The 20,788-nt window shown below is 43.0% G+C and overlaps 2 protein-coding genes and 1 pseudogene across 11 annotated transcripts in view; all 3 read left to right on the top strand.

Annotated features, from left to right (window-relative positions):
- The window catches only part of LOC129018340 (leucine-rich repeat-containing protein 37B-like), a 56,234-nt gene that overhangs the window by 31,525 nt on the left and 3,921 nt on the right, over nt 1-20,788 (top strand). For 7 of the 10 annotated variants that reach the window (XM_063656148.1, XM_063656153.1, XM_063656143.1 and 4 more), the window contains 6 exons: nt 1,906-1,977; nt 2,626-2,706; nt 6,173-6,244; nt 6,825-6,899; nt 16,939-17,075; nt 18,980-20,625. In XM_063656148.1, coding sequence (XP_063512218.1) covers nt 1,906-1,977; nt 2,626-2,706; nt 6,173-6,244; nt 6,825-6,899; nt 16,939-17,075; nt 18,980-20,625 — 2,083 coding nt within the window. The remainder of the gene's footprint in view (nt 1-1,905; nt 1,978-2,625; nt 2,707-6,172; nt 6,245-6,824; nt 6,900-16,938; nt 17,076-18,979; nt 20,626-20,788) is intronic. The other 3 variants (XM_063656146.1, XM_063656149.1, XM_063656150.1) reach the window with 1 other exon arrangement.
- LOC134738712 (endophilin-A2-like) lies at nt 11,596-12,473 on the top strand (annotated as a pseudogene).
- On the top strand, nt 12,574-12,900 carry LOC129016797 (endophilin-A2-like). The gene has a single exon (XM_063656154.1). The coding sequence runs from the start codon at nt 12,574-12,576 to the stop codon at nt 12,898-12,900; it is 327 nt and encodes a 108-aa protein (XP_063512224.1).

Here is a 20,788-nt window from a genome sequence, read left to right as displayed (position 1 = left end):
GCTATGAAAGCTTGATTCTTATCCTCTGTCCATAGAGGTGTGTATGTCATTAATCCTTATTAGTGATGCTCTTTTGCAAACAGATTCTTTCAAATGTGAAAGGCTTAAGGAAAGTGGGTGTAAAGACCCTCAAGTGGATGCCAAAGTGCTACAGAGGCCATGAAGTAATAAAACTACATTTGCTTTAAAATAATCATTTTCCTTCTACTCACTCCCCCAGCTATTCATTTATTTATTTATTATTTTTATTTTTTTAAATTTTATTTTTTTTGAGACGGAGTCTCACTCTGTCACCAGGCTGGAGTGCTGTGGCACAATCTCGGCTCACCCCAAGCTTTGCCTCCTGGGTTCACTCCATTCTCCTGCCTCAGCCTCCCAAGTAGCTGGGACTATAGGCACACGCCGCCATGCCCTGCTAATTTATTGTATTTTTAGTAGAGATGGGGTTTCACCTTGTTAGCTAGGATGGTCTCGATATCCTGACCTTGTAATCCACCCACCTCAGCCTCCTAAAGTGCTGGGATTACAGGCATGAGCCACTGCGCCCGGCCAGCTATTCATTTGTTTTACAAATATTTGAATTTACTTTATTTCCATGTGTCAGTTTTAAACATGGTGGGCAATGCAGATGAGCAAGACCTAGTCCGTGCTTTCAAGGAGTTTATGCTCAGAAAAAATGGGATGAAAAATAACTCCATTAAGAAGAAGAAATTGATGTCGGCCCTAGGAGGGATAAATTGTTTCTAAAGCATAGAAGAGGGGGAAATGACTTCAGTTTGGACCCAGGAAGATGTTACTAGAACAATCCCATTTGAATAGGACTTTGAAGGGCCATTGTGTAACATCGGACAGATATCTTGGGGACAATATTCTAAACTTGCAAAAGGGAAATGGGAGAATGGCAAAACACAGGAAAATATTTGAGGAATGCCATGAGTACCTGTAGATTACAGGGAGAGTAGGAAATTGGAGCCAGATCTTCTAGGGCTTTGAATGCCAAGCTGAGGAGCCATCATGGGGAACCGTGTCATCACAGCAGTGCTGTAAGATGGATCTGCATCACAATCATTGAGAGGGCACATTAGAACTCAGTTCTGGACTCCACCCTCATAGTTATTGATTCAGTTGGTCTAGAGTGGGACCAAGAATTTGCATCCTCAATAATTTCCCAGGAGGTGCTGGTCTTTGCAAGCCACTTCTGGAGAGTTTATATGATGACTGTGTGTAGGATACTTTAGGAAGGGAGAGACTAGAGCTGGAGACATCAGCCAGACAACATTACGCCATCCAGGTAAAAGGGGAGGGAAAAGCCCCATCACTGTATAACTGAAGAAATTGCTTTCATGAAATCTTAAAGCAATATAAAACCAAAAATGAATTTCTATTAATACGATAGAAATTAATTGTATTAATATGATTTGAATATTAGTTCAACGTTATGTATTAAGTAAAGGGGTAACTTCCTTTCAAATGCTGTTGAAAGGATGTCTTTTATTTCTTCTGATACTGAACTGGCTTAGGAAAACAAACCTAAACTAGGAAGGTGTATAAATGTGAGGCTATTCGTTTTAATATTAGAAACTCTATATAGAGATAAAAGCCTTGAGCTCATAATCTAGGATTTGATGAGACTACAAAAGGGCAGCTAATCAAGTCTACTGCTCTCAGGAATAATTAATTCCAAAGTCTATTAAGTTGTATTTTTTATTTACTAAAAGTATGAAGGTGAGTCTCTAGGAGAGGTACAGGCAGGGTTAGGGGCTCTGGAAAGTTCAAATACAGGTCCAAACGTTTAGAGTCGAGATGAAAAATGTGTATTCAATATTATTCTAAACTCTTGCTATTATTCATACTAGTCAACACTGATAACTTATCAAGGCAATATTTTCCTTTTATTTTTCCTAGAGATTTATCCTGCAATAAAATACGGTATATTGAAAGACATACATTTGAATCACTACCATTTTTGCAGTATATGTAAGTTACAAATATAACTTTATTACATTTGGAATTTTTATAAAACAATTATAAACCTCTTTGCTTTTCATTTTGAAATATGATTAAAATTTGACCAGTAGAAAGGTACTAAAATTATATAGCAAGTCCTTTTTGTCTCTAGCAAAGATTAGTGTGAGAATTATTACACAGATCATAGTGAATCATCAGAGAGCAGTGGTTCTCAACTGGTGTGATTTTGTACTCAGGTGACATTAGGTAATGTCCAGAGACAGTTTTGGTTGACAAAACTGTGATTGTGCTCCTGGCATCTGGTGGGCAGAGGCCAGAGATGCTGCTAAACATCCTGCAAAGTATAAGACAAACCCCCATGGCAAAGAGTTATATAGTCCAAAATGTCGATGGTACTGAAGTTGTGAAATCCTGTTCTAGAGAAATAAAGATCACTTAACACAGGTATTTACTGAGCGTTCACTGTTTTGTAGCTAATGCACCACATGTGCAATGTTAAAGTATAAATCATAAGCCAGTGTCTTCCACAGTGAGATTTCCTTAGTGCACAGAGAAAGGATTGAGGTTATGTTCCATCCTATATAATTTAGACTCACAGCAAATGATAAATGTTCTGAAATAATTTTTTTTTCCTTTGGCTTATGTCTTTTCTTGTAGAAATCTGGGTTGCAATTTAATTACGGAACTGAGCTTTGGAACATTTCAGGCCTGGCACGGAATGCAGTTTTTACACAACTTGTAAGTGAAATAGAAGATGAATACGTGTAAACAACTATTTTGTATAAAAACTCATACAATTATTGGTTAGCCGGGTATAAGCCCATTATGAACTCTGAAAAGTGTGTCTTAAGATCCATTTGTTTTTCTCAAATGGGGAAACTAAGGTACAAAGAGGCCAAGAGACTTATGCAGCTTATATATGACCTGCTCTGCTTGTCCTAGTTCTGACCTATGGCATGGGCAAGAAAAGACATCAAAAAAATGACCCTCAAACTAGCCTTGTTGCTGGGCGGGGTGGCTCAGGCCTGTAATCCCAGAACTTTAGGAGCTGAGGGGGGCGGATCACCTGAGGTCAGGAGTTCAGCACCAGCTTGGCCAACATAGTGAATCCCCATCCCTACTAAAAATACAAAAAAATTAGCTGAGCGTAGTGGTGCAGTTTTTTTGCTCCCTGGAGGACTTTGTGTTAAGCTTTCTTCCTTGCAGCTAAATGTTGCAGACATTTAAGCAGTTTGAAACTCTGCATGTGAGCAGGAATCAAAGTTAAATCCAAAGTGTAGGGCTGGGCATAGTGGCTGATGCCTATAATCCCAGCACCTTGGGAGGCCCGGGTGGGAGGATCACTTTGAGGTCAGGAGTTTGAGACCAGCCTGGCCAACATGGCAAAACCCCATCTCTACTAAAGATACAAAAATTAGCAGGTCGTGGTGGCAGGTGCCTGTGATCCCAGCTATCAGGAGGCTGAGGGTCAAGAATGGCTTGAACTCTGGAGGTTGAAGTTGCAGTGAGCCGAGATTGTGCCACTGCACTCCAACCTCCCCTCAAGGCTGATCTCAAACTCCTGTGACCTCAGGTGATCTGCCCACCTTAGCCTCCCAAAGTGCTGGGGTTACAGGTGTGAGCCACCATGCCTGGCCAAAATGGTGTTTATGTTAAGCTATTGTGCAAAAAAAATTTTTGTAAAGAAAATACGTCGCTCTATTTTAATTCCATATACTTTCCTGACTACTCTTCTACCATAAGTGCAAAAATTCTATGATTTCTCTGTATAACATACCCAGCAAATCAGAGTGAGTATATTCAATGGCCTGCAGGGGATTTTAGACTCAAGGTGAAGATTCTCCTCTACATCTGACTTTAGAAAATACTTTCCACCTTTCTTGTGGTTGAGAAATCTAGTTTCACACAGTTCATTTTGAGGTAGAGGGAGGTGTTCAGGATGTGTCTGGATTAGAGCAGCGGTTTCTGCAGATGCTCCTCTCTGTCTTCATTAATTTGCTGATGCTTAACTGAGGGAAGAGACACTGAGGGTCTGTTTTTCTTTTGCCCTCACACCAGAGAACAGGCTCATTAGGTCCCTCCACCAAGAGGTTTGCGTAGCATCAATACAAATGTCTTAAACTCACCACCTTTACTAAGCACTTTATAACAGTGGGAGTCCCACATAAGAATCTGGCGGCTGGGAGCAGTGGCTCATGCCTGTAATTCCAGCACTTCTGAAGGCTGAGGTGGGTGGATCACCTGAAGTCAGGAGTTCGAGACCAGCCTGACCAACATGGTGAAACCCCGTCTCTACTAAAAATACAAAACTTAGCTGGGTGTGGTGGCAGGCACATGTAATACTAGTTACTCAGGAAGCTGAGGCAGAAGAATCACTTGAACCCAGGAGGCGGAGGTTGCAGTGAGCCAAGGTCATGCCATTGCACTGAAGCCTGGGTGATAGAGCAAGGTTCCGACAGAGATGGGGTTTTACCACTTTGGTCAGGCTGGTCTGGAAATCCTGACCTCAGATGATCCACCCGCCTGGCTTCCCAAAGTGCTGGGATTATAGGCCTAAACCACCAGGCCCAGCCAATAAATGGAAACTTTAACTCAAAAGAAGGAAAGAAGGAAGGGAAGAAGGGAAGTTGGGAAGGGAGGGAAGGGAGGGAAGGGAAAGAAGGAGGGAGGGAGGGAAATGAAGAAAGAAAGAGAAGAAAGAAAGAAAAGAAAAAACTGTAAAACCATAAGGTTAAAGTAAACCTTTTTTCTTCATACAGATTAAGCACGTGAGTTCAGATTACAGCTTTGCTTCTTCATAGCTTGGTGACCTAGGACAAGTTATGTAACCTCTCTGTGCCTCAGTTTCCTCATTTATAAAATAGGGCAATAATAATATCTACCACATAAAGTTATTGTGAGGATGAAATGTGAAATGCTGATCACAAATACGTAGCAGCCTAATAGATACTCATTGTAATAATTATTTTTATAATTTCTGCAAAAGTACAGTGATGATTCTTGGGTTAATCTAAAGGGTGATTTTCTTTTATTTCTTCCTGTTTCTTTTCTTTTTCTTGTTCACTTTAAAGAATTAAAAAGAAAATAGATTCCAGCATTTTGGAATAAAAATTCACATCAAAATGAATTTATTCATTTTATTGACATATAAACAAAATGTCATTTGTTTATTCAATAAACATTTATTAAATCCCTAGTAAATTTCAGACATCATGCCAGGCACAGGGATGACAATGACAATAAGATGTGGTCTCTGCCCTCAAGGAGCTGATAGCCCAGGAGACTGACATGTAGACAGGTGGTTACATGCAGTGTAACGAAGGCTGTGATGTCATACAAGAAGACAAGTGGGAGTATGTGATGGGAGTATGGTTTTGACCAGTTCCTCCTCTTAGATTTATCCCTTTTTCTTTGGCTATAAAGCAGAAGAATTGATCCTATTTCTTTTCCTTAACTGTGCAAATTAAATCATAAATTTAAAAAACTTTGTAAAGATAAAAGGCAAGCAGTCAGGCGCAGTGTCTCACACCCATAATCCTAATGCTTTGGTAGGCTGAGGGGGGTGGATCACCTGAGGTTAGGAGTTGGAGACCAGCCTGTCCAACATGATGAAACCCCGTCTCTACTAAAAATACAAAAATTAGCTGGGCATAGTGGCGGGCACCTGTAATCCCAGCTACTCAGGAGGCTGAGGCAGGAGAATTGCTTGAACCCAGGAGGTGGAGGTTGCAGTGAGCCAAGATGGAGGCATTGCTGTCCAGCCTGGGTGACAGAGCAAGACTCCATCTCCAAAAAAAAAAAAAAAAAAAAACAAACAGGAAATTGAATTATGAACGAACAACTTGAATTATGGAGGACACTAGAAATAGTGTTTCCTACAGAGTCAGGGCTTCCTACCAACATTGTCATTTCTAGGGTTTTTGACCTGTAAAGTTCTGTGGCATATTTTTTCTTTGCTATCCACTTCTTGTTTTTTTTTTTTTTCTATTTCTTCCCTGCTTTCTCTCCTCTACTTTATCTTCTAGAGACCTAGGTAGTTCCCAAAGGAATAGTGCTTTATGGAGTCTAATGGTGATTTATTATGTAAAAGCAGAAAATTATTTTTTTTTACCTAAAAGTTCCATACCAAAAAATGAATATAAACTTTTTATGCAGTTTCACACATTGAAAATGCAGGTAATTTTAATTTCATTGCATTTTTCAGAATTCTCAGTCGCAATCCTCTGACTGCTGTCGAAGATCCATATCTCTTTGAACTGCCGGCATTAAAATATCTGTAAGTACTATAGTACTCTCATGAGTCATGAGATGATTTATGCTTTTTAAATTTGTTATCAAAGATAAAGTATTTTGCATTTAGGCTAAAAAGTCATAATTTAAATTTTAACTGAGTTATTGAAAAAAGTTATTGGCAAAGAAGAGGATTAAGAAAAGATGTATAACGGTCAAGACAGCCAGCAGGGGAAGAGAACAGTGTTGAAGAACCTGTATAGATTTGGAACATGTAGACACATGGAGGAATATTACTTAACAAAGAAAGCAAAGAGGAATAGGTGTTCATTATTCTAAAAAGGAAGAAAAGAGTAAATCAAGATGGGTGAATGCAATATGAAGTGAGAAGTAAGATAATGGTAAAAAAAGTGTAAGTTCTCTTAAATATCATTAATTTGATGATGTAGATCAACTTAAATTTCTTTAATAAGATCTCTCTAGAATTTTACAGCAAATAAACTGTTGAAGTGGCTTGTTTTATAGAGAAGCCAAAATAGAAGTAATCACATGTCCTTGAATTATCTTTTGAAGTGCAGAATTTTTTAATGGGTTCATATCATGAATGTTTTGGCTTTCTTCTTCAGAGACATGGGAACAACGCACATCACACTTACAACACTTAAGAACATTCTCATGATGACTGTTGAACTGGAAAAACTGTAAGTTATTTTTTTCTTAGATTTATTTTTAATTAGTTGGTTTTTTAGGTTTGTTTTATTGTTTTCTTAAGTCTTAAATTATATTGAGATATAATTTTCATATAACATTCACCCTTTATAAGTGTATAGTTTGATGAATTTTGACAAATGTATAGTTACATAACCACCACCACATTCCCAATATAAAGCATTTCTGTCACCTCAGAAAGGCCCCTTGTTTCCCTTTGTAGGCAATCCCTTCCTCCCACCATCAGCCCCTGTTAGCTACTAATCTGATTTCTGTTCCTATAGGTTTGTCTTTTTCAGAATGTCTTATAAATGAAATCATGTAGCATGTAGCCTCTTGTGTTTGACTTCTTTCACTTAGTATTGTTTTTTAATTTTTTTGAGACAGAGTATCACTGTCGCTCAGGCTGCAGTGTAGAGGCATGACTTCAGCTCACTACAACCTCCGCCTCCCAGGTTCAAGTGATTTTCCTGCCTCAGCCTCCCAAGTAGCTGGGATTACAGGCATGTGCCACCATGCCCAGCAAATTTTTGTATTTTTAGTAGAGATGAAGTTTCACCATGCTGGCCAGACTGGTTTCGAACTCCTGACCTCAAGTGATTTGCCCGCTTCGGCCTCCTAAAGTGCTAGGTGTGAGCCACCTCACCCGGCGTCACTCAGCATAATTTTTTTGAGATTATGCTACCATCCATGTTGTTGCACCTATCAGTACAGCTGGCCCTCCATATCTACAGGTTCCTCATCCATGGATTCAACTAATCATGGATGGAGAATATTTGGAAAAAATAAAATATATAAAATAACACAACAATAAAAACAGTAGAAAATTTAAAACATGGTATAATTATTTACATACCATTTACACTGTACTAGGTATTTAAAGTATACCCGAGGCTTATGTCATTTATTATACCAAGTATTATGTCATTCCATGTAAAGTACTTCAGCATCTTTGGACTTTGGTATCTGCAGGGGGTCCTGGAGCCAATCCCCTGCAGACACTGAGGGACAACTCTTCCCTCCTTTTTATTGCTCAGTAGTATTCCAGTTGTGTGGATGTATCAATTTGTTTATCCATTCATCAATGTATGGACATTTGGGTAGCTTCCAATTTTTTGCAATTATGAATAAGAGTCCTAAAAACACTCACATACAGGTCTTTGTGTGAACCTATGTTTTCATTTCTTTGGGTAAATACCTAGGATTTGTATTGTTCACATGCTTGGTGTATATTTAAGTTTTTAAGAAACTGCTAAACTGTTTCCTAAAGTGGGTGTGCCATTTTACATTTCCAAGAGCATTGTATGAGAGTCACAGCTGTTCCACATCTTCATCATTTTTTTTTTTTTTCAACACAGTCTTGCTGTATCACCAGGCTAGAGTGCAGTGGTGTCATCTTGGCTCACTGCAACCTCTACCTCCTGAGTTCAAACAGTTCTCCTGCCTCAGCCTCTCAAGTAGCTGTAGGCACCCACCACCACACCCAGCTAATTTTTATATTTTTAGTAGAGACGGGGTTTCACCAAGTTGGCCAGGCTGGTCTTGAACTCTTGACCTCAATTGATCCACACCCCCTGGCCTCCCAAAGTGCTGTGGTTACAGGCGTGAGCCACCATGTCCAGCCCAGCAGATGTTTTCTTGAGACAGAGTCATGGCTGGAGTGCAGCAGCAAGATCTCAGCTCACTGCAACCTCAGCCTCCCAGGTTCAAGCGATTCTCCTCCCTCAGCCTCCTGAGTAACTGGGATTATAGCCACACACCACCATGCCCAGCTAATTTTTATATTTTTAGTAGAGATGGGGTTTCGTCTTGTTGGCCAGGCTGGTCTCAAACTCCTGGCCTCACTTGATCCACCTGGCTTGGCCTCCCAAAGTGCTGGGATTACAGGCGTGAGCCGCCATGCATGGCCCAGCCCAGCAGATTCTTATATTTGAGTTTTTAAAGAAATGTTCACCTTTCTACTGCTAGATGTGTAGTGGAATCTCATTGTGGTTTTAATTTGCATTTCTTTAACAGCTAGTGATGTTGAATGTTCATGTGCAAATATTTTCTTTACTATACTGTTCAAATCTATTCCCATATTTTAATTGGATATTAATATTTTTATTGAGGTTTGTTTTCCCTGTAATCCCATTGGGGATTTGTTATTATTGAGTTTTAAGAATGCTTTAGGCCAGGCGCGGTGGCTCACGCCTGTAATCCCAGCACTTTGGGAGGCCAAGGGGGGTGGATCACAAGGTCAGGAGATCGAGACCATCCTGGCTAACACGGTGAAACCCAGTCTCTACTAAATACACACACACACACACACACACACACACAGAGACACAAAATTAGCCGGGTGTAGTGGCGGGCAACTTTAGTCCCAGCTACTCGGGAGGCTGAGGCAGGAGAATGGCGTTAACCCAGGGGGTGGAGCTTGCAGTGAGCAGAGATCATGCCACTGCACTCCAGCCTGGGCGACACAGTGAGACTCTGTCTCTAACAAAAAAAAAAGGAGTACTTTATAGATTCTAGATACAAGTCTTTTCAGGGACCAGGTACAGTGGCTCATGCCTATAATCCCAGCACATTGGGAGGCTGAGGCAGGAGAATTGCTTGAGGCCAGGAGTTTTAGACCACCTGGGCAATATGGTGAAACCTTGTCTCTACCAAAAACATAAAAATTAGGCAGGTGTGGTGGTGCTCACCTGCGGTCCCAGCTACTCGGGAAGCTGAGGTGGGAGGATTGCTTGAGCCTGGGAGGTCGAGGCTGCAGTGAGCTGTGATCGCCACTGCACTCCAGCCTGGGTCACAGAGTGAGATACTATCTCAAAAATTAAATAAGTAAATAAATAAAAACAAAAAACAAGGTCTTATAGATATGTATTTGGCAAATATCTTCTCACAGTTTGTGGTTTGTCTTTTCATTCTGTTAAAAGTGTTTTCTGGCTGGGCATAGTGACTCACACCTGTAATCACAGCACTTTGGGAGGCTGAGGCAGGTGGATCACTTGAAGTCAGGAGTTCGAGACCATCCTGGCCAACGTGGCAAAACCCCAATCTCTACTAAAAATACACAAATTAGCCAGGTGTGGTGGCCCATGCCCGTAATCCCAGCTCCTCAGGAGGCTGAGGCACAAGAAGTGCTTGAACCTGGGAGATGGAGGTTGCAATGAGCCAAGATTGCACCACTGCACTCCAGCCTGGGCAACAGAGTGAGACTCTGTCTCAAAAAAAAAAATAAATAAATAAAATAAATAAGGAAAGTTTTGTGAAGAGCAGAAGTTTTTAATTTTGATCAGCTTTAAGTTAGCAATTTTTTCTTATATGGCTTGTGCTTTCTTGTTTCTTACCTAAGATATCTTTAAGAACCTGTTATTTAATCCAAAGTGGAAAAGATTTACTCTCTATGTCTTCTCCCAGAAATTGTGTAGTTACATTTAGATCTATGATCCATTTTGAGTTAATTTGCTTATATGGTGTGAGGTTTATTGTTTTTTTGTTTTTTGCAATTTTATTTTTATTTTTTGGAGAAATGAGGTCTCACTGTGTTGCCCAGGCTGGTTTCAAACTCCTGGCCTCAGGTGATCCTCCTGCCTCGTTCTCCCAGAGTGCTGGGATTATAGGCATGAGGCATCATGCCTGGCCTTCTTTGTAGATATAGGTGTATATATATATATATATGTATATCTTCACCAGGTGTGATGGCACATGCCTATAGTTCCCGCTACTAGGGAGGCTGAGGCAGGGTTATCACTTGAACCCAGGAGGTAGAGGTTGCAGTGAGCCAAGATGACAACACTGCACTCCAGCCTGGGTGACAGAGCAAGACCCTGCCTAAAATATATATATATATGTATATATATATTATATATATGTATATATAATATATATGTATATATATTATATATGTATAGATATTATATATGTATTATAGATATTATATATTATATATTATATATATATAATATATATACATTTCCGCAGGGCCCTATTGTGAGTTTGTTACACAATTTACTGCAACTTAAATTGTGCCACCAGCACCCCCCACAATATGGCAAGCTAAATAGAAACTCAGTTATGCTAAGGCTGGTTGAGGGCATTATGCAAGATTGCATGGAAGGGGCCCTTCATTTAGCACTCTGCTCCGTTCATTTTTGTCAGGTCACTTTCTTATTTTCATCAGGTTGTCAGATCTGTTTTACTGCTCTGGCCTCACTTTCCTCAGCCTCCTGCAGCATCTTCCCTGTGAGCTAGATCCCTTCCTCTCTGGATGAAGTCCTCTTCATCGACCAACTTTCTCACTTAGTTCTCTAAGATAGTGAGGGTCTGTCTGCTTTTTTCTTGACCATTAGTGGACAAGAAAAATGCTCTGATTGTCCGTAACCATTTGTCACCAAGGACATAAAGACATTGAACTAATTTCCTTATTGGAGTTCATTATTGGAACTCTTGAGGAGTTTACACATTTATATACAAAGTAAGTAGGCCAGCTCATTTGTCTTGGCTCATGTGTAATGATCTTTAATGCGTATTGAAAAGTTACTATTCTCAAGTAAGGATAATGTATATCTCAGGTCACTAACAGTCTCAAAATTTTGTCAGTATACTTTAAAACAATCCTGGGAACAGATCTAGATTGAAGGAGACTAAAGAATCATGAACTCAAGGTGGTGCCGGGGCAGGCGCAGAGCTGGCAAGCACGTGGTGGGGCCTCTGAGGCACGCAGAGGGTCACAGTGCCTGGGAGCCTGTCGCTGGCATGGTCCGGGTGGGAGGTTCAGCGGTGGGAAGCAGCATGTCAGTTGCAGGGCTGAAGAAGCAGTTGTACAAGGCGAGCCAGCTGGTCAGTGAGAAGGTCAGAGGGGCTGACGGGACCAAGCTGGATGATGACTTCAAAGAGATGGAGATGTCATCAGCAAGGCGGTGATGGAAATGCTGGCAAGGACCATCAAGTACCTGCAGACCAATCCAACCTCCCAGGCTAAGCTGACCATGCTCAACACGGTGTGCAAGATCCGGGGCCAGGTGAAGAACCCCAGCTACCTGCAGTCGGAGGGGCTCCTGAGCGAGTGCCTGATCTGCCACCAGTAGCTGGACAACAAGTCCAACTTTAGTGATGCACTGCTGGATGCCGGCGAGTCCGTGAAGCACCTGGCAGAGGTGAAGAACTCCCTGGACATAGAGGTCAAGCAGAACTTCATTGACCTCCTCCAGAACCTGTGTGAGAAAGACCTGAAGGGGATCTCACACCACCTGCAGAAGCTGGATGGCCGCCGCCTGGACTTAGACTAAAAGAAGCGGCAGGGCAAGATCCCTGAAGAGGAGCTACGCCAGGCACTGGAGAAGTTTGAGGACTCCAAGGAGGTAGCAGAAATCAGCATGCACAACCTCCTGGAGACTGACATTGAGCAGGTGAGTCAACTCTGGGCCCTGGTGGAGGCGCAGCTGGACTACCACTGGCAGGCCATGCAGATCCTGGACAAGCTGGCAGAAAAGCTCAAGCGCAGGATGCAGGAAGCTTCCTCATGCCCCAAGCGGGAGTATAAGCCCAAGTCCCAGGAGCCCTTTGACCTCGGAGCCTGAGCAGTCCAACGGGGGATTCCCCTGAACCACACTCCCCAAGATTGCAGCTTCATTCTCTTTCCCACCTTCCGACAAGCCCATCCGGACTCCTAGCAGGAGCATGCCGCCCCTAGAACAGCCAAGCTGCAAGGTGCTGTATGACTTCCAGCCTGAGAACGATGGGGAGCTGGGCTTCCATGAGGGCGATGTCTTCACGCTGATCAACCAGATCAACGAGAAGTGGTACCAGGGCATGCTGGACGGCCAGTTGGGCTTCTTCCTGCTCAGCTACTTGGACGTGCTTGTGCCTCTGCCCAGTGACTCACTGGTGCCCCCGCCCCTCCCCTCCATCCACATTGGGTGGCACCCCCTTCCAAGTCTCCTGCTTTCCATGGGCTCCTGCTGCCAAGGCAGTGTCCAAGCCTGCCGGTGCCGCCCGGGCCCTTGAGGTACTCCCTCAGCAGGGAGCCACACTTGGGTGGGAAGCTTATCTGGGTGGGTGGGGACGCTTGTTTACACTAGCGCTGACCCCCAATGGTGACGGCTCCCTTCCCCACTCCATGGCGCCGGCCTCCTCCCCCCTCCCCAACTCCTCACCCAGCTGGCCCAGGCGGGGCAACACTAAGGTGCTCTCAGAAACACTAATGTTCCTCCAGGGCAGCCCCCACCTCCTTCCTGACCCCACGGGGGCCCAGCCCACAGCCTACCCTTGAGTTCCATGGCCTTAACAGGCTTGGATCGAGTGTCCCTGTGGGGTGGCTCAGAGACAGGACCCTGGTTTTAAATCCCCCCACAAGCCTGCTGCTGGCAATGAACCCTGGCCCCACTCCAGGGCCACGGTACCTCAGCCTCACACATGCACTCCTTCTCCCCAAGGCCAGGGCAGAGGGCCTCACTGTTTCCCTGGCCTGCTGTCAGCTTGCAGCCAGGAGACAGAGGCCAGCTGGGATCTGCCCCACCTTCCCCCCACACCGCCCCCCACAACTAGGACAGAGAACATGTCCTCCTGTAGGGCCCTGACTCCCAAGCCTTACTCTCACAAAGCCAAGTACATTTTCAGCTTTTTAACTGCCCCCAGCCAGGCCCACAGAAGCCTGTGTCACTCTGGCACAAGCTGCCACCACCAGCCACCTACACACACCCCCAGCACACCTCGCACGGGACTGCAGCCCCAGCCGTGCTGCTAAGGGCCAAGCACAAAGGCTCCAGTGAGCAAATGTTCAAGCCCTTGGTAGCTAGGCCTCCCCTTTCCGAGCCGCTGCCACCCCACCCTGTGGGAAGTGGCCCCAGCCATCTCCTCTAGACCATGGCAGGCAGCCCCGGGTTCCCCAGACCCCTGCCCAGGCCAGCATGTCTGCAGCCCCGACATCTGCTTCCTCTGTCGCCCAATCCAAAATCGATGAAATGGAGGGTCCTCTGGGCTGGGCCACATTCATATTCCCCTCCCGCTGAGGCCCAGCGAAGCCTCCGGACCCCAGGCTCTGCTCTGCACCCTCACTGTCAGCAGTACATGAAGGGCACAGACACCCTGGCAGAGATGAGCACACAGCCTTGGGCATGGTTCAGGGCAAACTGAAATGTATGCCTGAATTTTGTAAACAGAAGTATTAAAGGTCTTTCTACAAAAACAAAATCATGAACACTAAATGCAATGTCTGATGTTTGACTGGATTCTGAATTTTTTAAGCCATGTTATGATTGGGACAATTGTGAAAATGTGTATATAGAATGCATAGTAGGCAATGATAATATTAAGTTCCATTGGGTGATGAGAGTCTTCTGGTTATGGAGGAGAACGCCTTGGTTCTTAGGGGCTGCACACTGAAGTCTTTAATGGTGAAAGGTCATTATGTCTGCAACTGACTCTCAAATGGTTTGTCCAGAAAATGTATAGACATACACACATGGAAAGGAAATGTGGCAAAGTATTAGCTACTGTTGATTCCAGATGAAAGTTATACAGGTGTTCATTATACCATTTGAAAATGCTTCCTAGCCATCCTAAGCCTTAAAGGAAAAAAAGAAAATGTTTAAAATAAAAAGTTGGGGGCAGGAAAAGAATAACAAAACCTCTGGGCTCATGCCTGTAATCCCAGCACTTTGGGAGGCCAAGGAGAGGGGGTTGCTTGAGCTCAGGAGTTTGAGACCAGCCTGGGCAACATGGTGAAACCCCATCTCTACAAAAAATACAAAAATGACCCAGGTGTGGTGGCACACACCTGTAGTTCTAGCTACTCAGGAGGCTGACGTGGGAGGATCAATTGAGCCCAGGAGACAGAGGCTGCAGTGAGCCAAGATTGCACCACTGCATTCAGCCTGTGTAACAGAGTGAGACTCAGCCTCAAAATGAAAGAAACATCTTTGTGTCAGAGTTAAGGTTGCTATATAAGTAAAATGCTAGGTTATGGTTCTGGGTACATTCAATCTATATGAAGATCAGAGGCTTCTATTGGACCCAAAGGAATACTAGTCACTTGTGATTATTCCTCTATAGGTTTGAAAGATGTATCAGGCCAACTTATTGGATGCAGTTTTAACCTAAAACTCTATACATTGTACCCCCAACTCACAAACTTCACGTATCCATTGAATACTCTTCTATTTCCACAGTCTTAATGTGGCCCTAACAAAGTTATCCTTTTAGAGGACACAGAAAAGGCCCCCCTACAACTTCTGTAATGTAATAATTATAGTAGTTAACATTTATTGATCACTCACTGTGTGCCAGACATTTTTCAGGTAGGGATTCATTTAATCCTCAAAACTCACTCGAGGTAGGTACTATTATAATGACAAGGCCAAGGAACAGAGATTAAGCCATTTGCCCAAATTTACATTATTCACAGAGCTTGGATTTAAGCCTAGTCTGGCTGTGGAATCTGTATTCTTAACGACCATGATATACTGCTTAAGATTAACCTTGATAATTTATTCCAGTTACAGAGATTGTTTTTATTTCTCTGAAACTGCCCCCAAGAAGCCATAACAATAAATTAATGAATTATCTTGGTTATCTCTTTTGCCCAAATTTATATTTTGAAAAAAATTCAAACATGCCAGAAAGATGAAAGAATACTACAGAATCCAGTCAAAGATCAGGCACTGCATGTCATCTCTTCATTTCCTTTAATCTAAAACATGCCTCTACTTTTTTTATCTTTCATGACACTGGCATTTTTTAAGAGTCAAAGATAGTTGTCTTGTAAGTTGTCCCACAATCCGGATTTCTCTGTTTCCACATGAGATTCAAGTTAAGCATCTTTGGGAAGAATACTGCATAGGTGACGTATCTTTCCTGCCTCGTGACCCCAGGTGGCTCATAATGCTAAGTTTGATCACTTGTTTAAGGTGATCTTCCAAATCTCTCCACTGTAGTTATTTTGCTGGGTGTGGTGGCTCACATTTTAATCCCAGCACTTTGGAAGGCTGAGATGGGCAAATCACTTGAGTCCAGTTTTAGACCAGCCTGAACAACAAGGTGAAACCCTGTCTCTACTAAAAATAACAAAAATTAAAAATTAAAATTAGCTGGGGTGGTGGTGCAAGCCTATAGTCCCATCTACCTGGGGGGCTGAATTTGTAGGGTCACTTGAGCCCAGGGGTGTCGAGGCTGCAGTTAGCTATGATTTTGCCACTGTACTTCAGCCTAGGTGACAAGAGTGAGACCTTGCCTCATAAAAAAATAGAAAATAACTTTTCCCTTTGGTAATTAATAAATCTGTGGGGTGGTACTTTGAGATCAGTGAAGATCCTGTTCTCAAATGTCTTTTCACCCAACTGTCCATCAATGATAATCTTTGTCTGAATCAATTTTTGTTACATTGGTGATTGCAAAGTGACACTGTTTAAAAATCTGTCATTCCTTCTACATTTATTAGCTAGCATTATTTCATTAAAGAACAACTCCCCCTCTTTCAAAATATCATTCTTCATGGATTTTTTATATATTATGTTGCAGCTTATTGTTGTTATTTTTTGAATGCTCAAATTGTCCAGATTTGGCCAATGCAATCTCCGTTATTTTTTTTAACCCCACAATCCAGGTTAAACTGAGCTATTTTTAACACCCAGAGTAATTTCTAATATTTCCCACTCCCAACAGGAATTGAGAAAGGGCCTCCAGAAGTTGGGGGCTTATTCAGACTCTTCTTAGAAGTCTACCTTCTTCCTGTATACTTTCAGCCCAAAGTGAGACTTTTGAGTCGGGAAGAGATACATACCTCTGAATTAAACTACTGATCAGTGTCACCAAATTCTAATCCCAACCACCTTTATTCTAGGCATACCATACTCACTGCCATGCTTACCCTTCAGTTGGGTACCTGTGTCCTCCTTCCCATTGGCCTTCTGGTTCCTACCCAACTGTCCAGTCCACAGGCCTCAGTAACACCTTTTTGCCCAGCCCTGTGGTAGCGTTGGCTGCCTCCTTTACCTACTCAAGTAGCTGCTTTACCACTAATTTATTGTTTTGTGTTTTCATCTATAGGATCTTACCTAGCCATATGGCCTGCTGCCTCTGCCAATTTAAAAATAGCATTGAGACTGTCTGCAAGACAGTCACGCTGCATTGCAACACTGCATGTCTGACTAACAGCGTACATTGTCGTGAGTCCAAATTGCCTGGTGATAAATTGTTACATTATTTTAAGTATTTGTTTTTAAATTTTTATTCTTAATTGATGAAATTTTAAGTTAATGATATAATTGTTTTATTTACTCAGTCAGATTTCAACTCCCTCAACTTCTGAACTACTCCCTTGCTGGGAGTCAGGTTCTCAGCTATTATTACAAAATTTAATAATGGAACAGTTCCATATGTGTAAAGGACCAAGAGAAAGGAATGGGAAGGCTAGGGAATAACATTAACATCCACACACTGTGTACTGTGCTCTCTGCTTGGTGCTTTGCCCCCAGTGATAATTTCTTCATATAGTGCAATGTAGTTTGTAAGCTGGTTTTATATCCATGAGGTCTCAAGTACTCTCTGCCTTTTAGGACAGATGTAGATCCTGTTTTGTTTTTGTTTTTGTTTTTACAGTTTTATAAGAGTAGAAGTGGTGCTGTTTTATTTGAAGCCTGAGAGCTTCTGGTTCCATAACCAGAAATTGCTACCTGGCTCTTCTAATGGAATGGAGGGCTTTTCCATTCTTAGTCCATCCAACTCTGAACTTGCTCTGAATCTCAAACCTTTCTATTCACAGAACAAATGCTCAAGTGCTTTCAAGAGTTTTTCTGTAGATTAGGTTTATTAGCACCAACTTCATGACTTCTAAAATGTGACTGCTTGAATACAGATATCTACCAGTGACATGGGGTGGATAATTAATAATGCTTGGCTACTTCTATAAAGACAGTGTTGCTTATTTTTCAAAACTTTTTCTTTTCTTTTTTTACCAATTATATTCTTCCCTCCTCCCCAAGAGGTGGGCAGAAAAGCATTGTTAATCTCCTTTTACAGATGAGGAAAAGATCAGAGGTGCTAAGTGCTGTAGCCTAGTGCCAGGTCTTCTGTCCCCAATTCTGGGTTCTCCCCAAGCCCATGTTTCTCCTTTCTCACAATCTTTACTTCTTCCGCTGACCTTCAGCACCACCCAAAATACTTTTAGTTCTGGAAAAGAAGCCCAGCTGCACACTGGCACACTTGACCTTCATGCAGTCAGAAGCTTTGGATGATTCCCCATCCAAAATATTAGAGATGAATGAAAGCAAAGTAGGCATCTGACAAAAGTTGCTTTTTCCCTTCTGCATTTAGGACCTCAAGTAATGTTTATCCAGAAACTGCTATCATACCATAGATTCATTGTATATTTAACAACATAGGCATACAATCTGACAAATTAAAAATCTCTTAACCTACACCCTGGATCCCTGCCCAAATTTAAGAAAAGAACTAAGGTGGACACAGTGTTTTTTTCCATATCGCATCTTCTGTGATGGGGCTATGATATGTGAGAGTGGAGAATGGGGTGGGTGGGTGGAGCACATGCCAGATAAGGATCTATCAGCAATGGGAGGGGGCCTCCACTTTAGCATCTCCACCCTGCTCCTCTCAGAGGACCGCATTTCATTGCATTCAGCTGTGATGGTAGCAAGAACACAGGCACCCTGAGGACGAGGAGTGCGGGAGCCTTGTGCTCTCTCTGCATATGAGGCAGGACAGCACAGGGTACAGAGCAGTCTGCAGAGAGGCCAGCTCATCAGGGAAGCACTTGTCTTCCACCTTGGGCTTTGACTCAGCACTGGGCAATTGGCCCCTGGGGATCAACGGTATAATCCTTAGCAGAGTGACTCTATGTCACACTATGGAATGTTCCAAGTAGGTGGCCATGTTTTCAGAAGATGTCTTTTCCTCCTTTTGTTGTTGCCATTTCATAGGTTTAGGTTTGGGTGTATGTTTCTCCTCTCTGAATGGCACTCGAATGTTTGCTGACCCTTACTCTGTGTGACTGGGGCGTACAGCTATGGACTGAGTATGAAAGATGATCAAAGATCTTTCATGATCAAAGCAGTCTCTTCTTTTCTGACAGCTGAAGAAGCATCTGTAGGGAATCCAGAAGGAGCGTTCATGAAGGTGTTACAAGCCCGGAAGCAGCACACGAGCACTAAGCTGACTATTGAGTCGGAGGCGCCCTCAGACAGCAGTGGCATCAAGTTGTCAGGCTTTGGGAGTGAGCAGCTAGACATCAATGATGAGAGTGATGTTATCAGTGCACTAAGTTACATCTTGCCTTATTTCTCAGCAGGAAATCTAGGTGGGGAATCAATATTGTTACCGTTCGCCAAACTGCTTTTTTCAAATGTACAAGATGGAGAAAGGCTCCTGAGTATTTTGAAAAACAATAGAAACAGCCCCTCACAGTCCAGCCTTCTAGGTAACAAATTTAAAAACCAAACATTTAAAAAGAAACTAGAAACTGTGCAACTGCAGGAAAACAGCCCGGCAAAGATTCAAAGTGTAGGCAAAAACCTGCAGAGAGTGAACAGAGTCCTCACGGGCCCAAGAAGCATCCAGAAAAGGCACTTCAAAGAGGTGGGAAAGCACAGCACTAGGAAAGACCAGGATGCCCAGGCATTTGTGGACAATGCTGCCAAAGAAAAACGCCTTGAGAGTCCAGAACCAAGGGAGCTGGAACAGCCTCACATAGTGCAGGGGCCTGAGAAGGTAGCGGGAAACACCGTCTACACCAAGCCTTCGTTCAACCGAGAGCATAAGGCAGCAATCTCCTCTGTGCTGAAACCCTTCTCCCTGGGCGTGCCTTCTGCCTCTAGCCCTGCAAAAGCCCTACCTCAGGTCAGAGACAGATCGAAAGACTTAGCCTACACCATTTTAATTTTAGAAATGGCAATGGCTAGAGTGAAAAACATGAATGCTGCTAAACCAATTGCACATTCCAGAAAAAAATACCGCTTTTATAAAACTCGCTCCCGTGTGGCCCACAGAACACCCAAGGCCAAAAAGATTAGAAAGCTTAGACAGGGCAGTTATCTCAATAGACTGATGCTTGCAAAGAGGCCACCATTCTCTGCAGCGAAGAGCCTCATAAATTCACAAGGGGTTTTTTCATCCTTAGAAGACCTGAGTCCTCAAGAAAACACTCTTCTGGAAGTATTTGCTCCTTCAGAACATTTTAGAGAAAACACAAATGTAAAAGACACAACTGCAAGAGATGCCTTTGAAGAAAATGTTTTTATCGAAAACACTGTTATGCCAGAAGGCACCATCTCTGAAAACACAAACTATAATCACCCTCCTGAGGCAGCTTCCGCTGGGACTGCATTCAACTTAGAGCCAACTAAGACAAAATGGGAATACAACAACTTGGGCACTGACCTGTCCCCTGAGCCCAAAAGCTTCAATTACCCATTGCTCTCATCCCCAGGTGATCAGTTTGAAATTCAGCTAACCCAGGAGCTACGGCCCCTCATCCCCAACGAGGATGTGAGAAGGTTCATGTCTCATATTATCCGGACCTTGAAAATGGAATGTTCACAAATGCATGTGCAAGTGACCTGTGCCAAGCTCATGTCGCGAACAGGACTCCTGATGAAACTTCTCAGCGAGCAGCAGGAAGCAAAGCCATCAAAGGCAGAGTGGGATACGGACCACCAGAAATCTAATTATATTAATGAGAACATGGAACAGAGTGAACAGAAACAGCAGAAGTCAAGTGAGGTGAGGACCACACAGAAACATGAGACCCAGATTTCCCATCATTTAGCATATGCCAGGAAAGTGCCCACATAGGAGAACCTGGGACTCCCAGGCCATAGCTTGTCTTGGCCATGTAACTTTGGCCATGACAGTGATCTCCCACTTTGCTCATGTAGACGGTGAA

The sequence above is a fragment of the Pongo pygmaeus genome, chromosome 19 (genome assembly GCF_028885625.2).
Source record: "Pongo pygmaeus isolate AG05252 chromosome 19, NHGRI_mPonPyg2-v2.0_pri, whole genome shotgun sequence".
Classification (NCBI taxonomy): Eukaryota; Metazoa; Chordata; class Mammalia; order Primates; family Hominidae; genus Pongo; species Pongo pygmaeus.
Note: the sequence above shows the minus strand (reverse complement) of the source record. Positions and strands in the feature narration are given on the sequence as shown.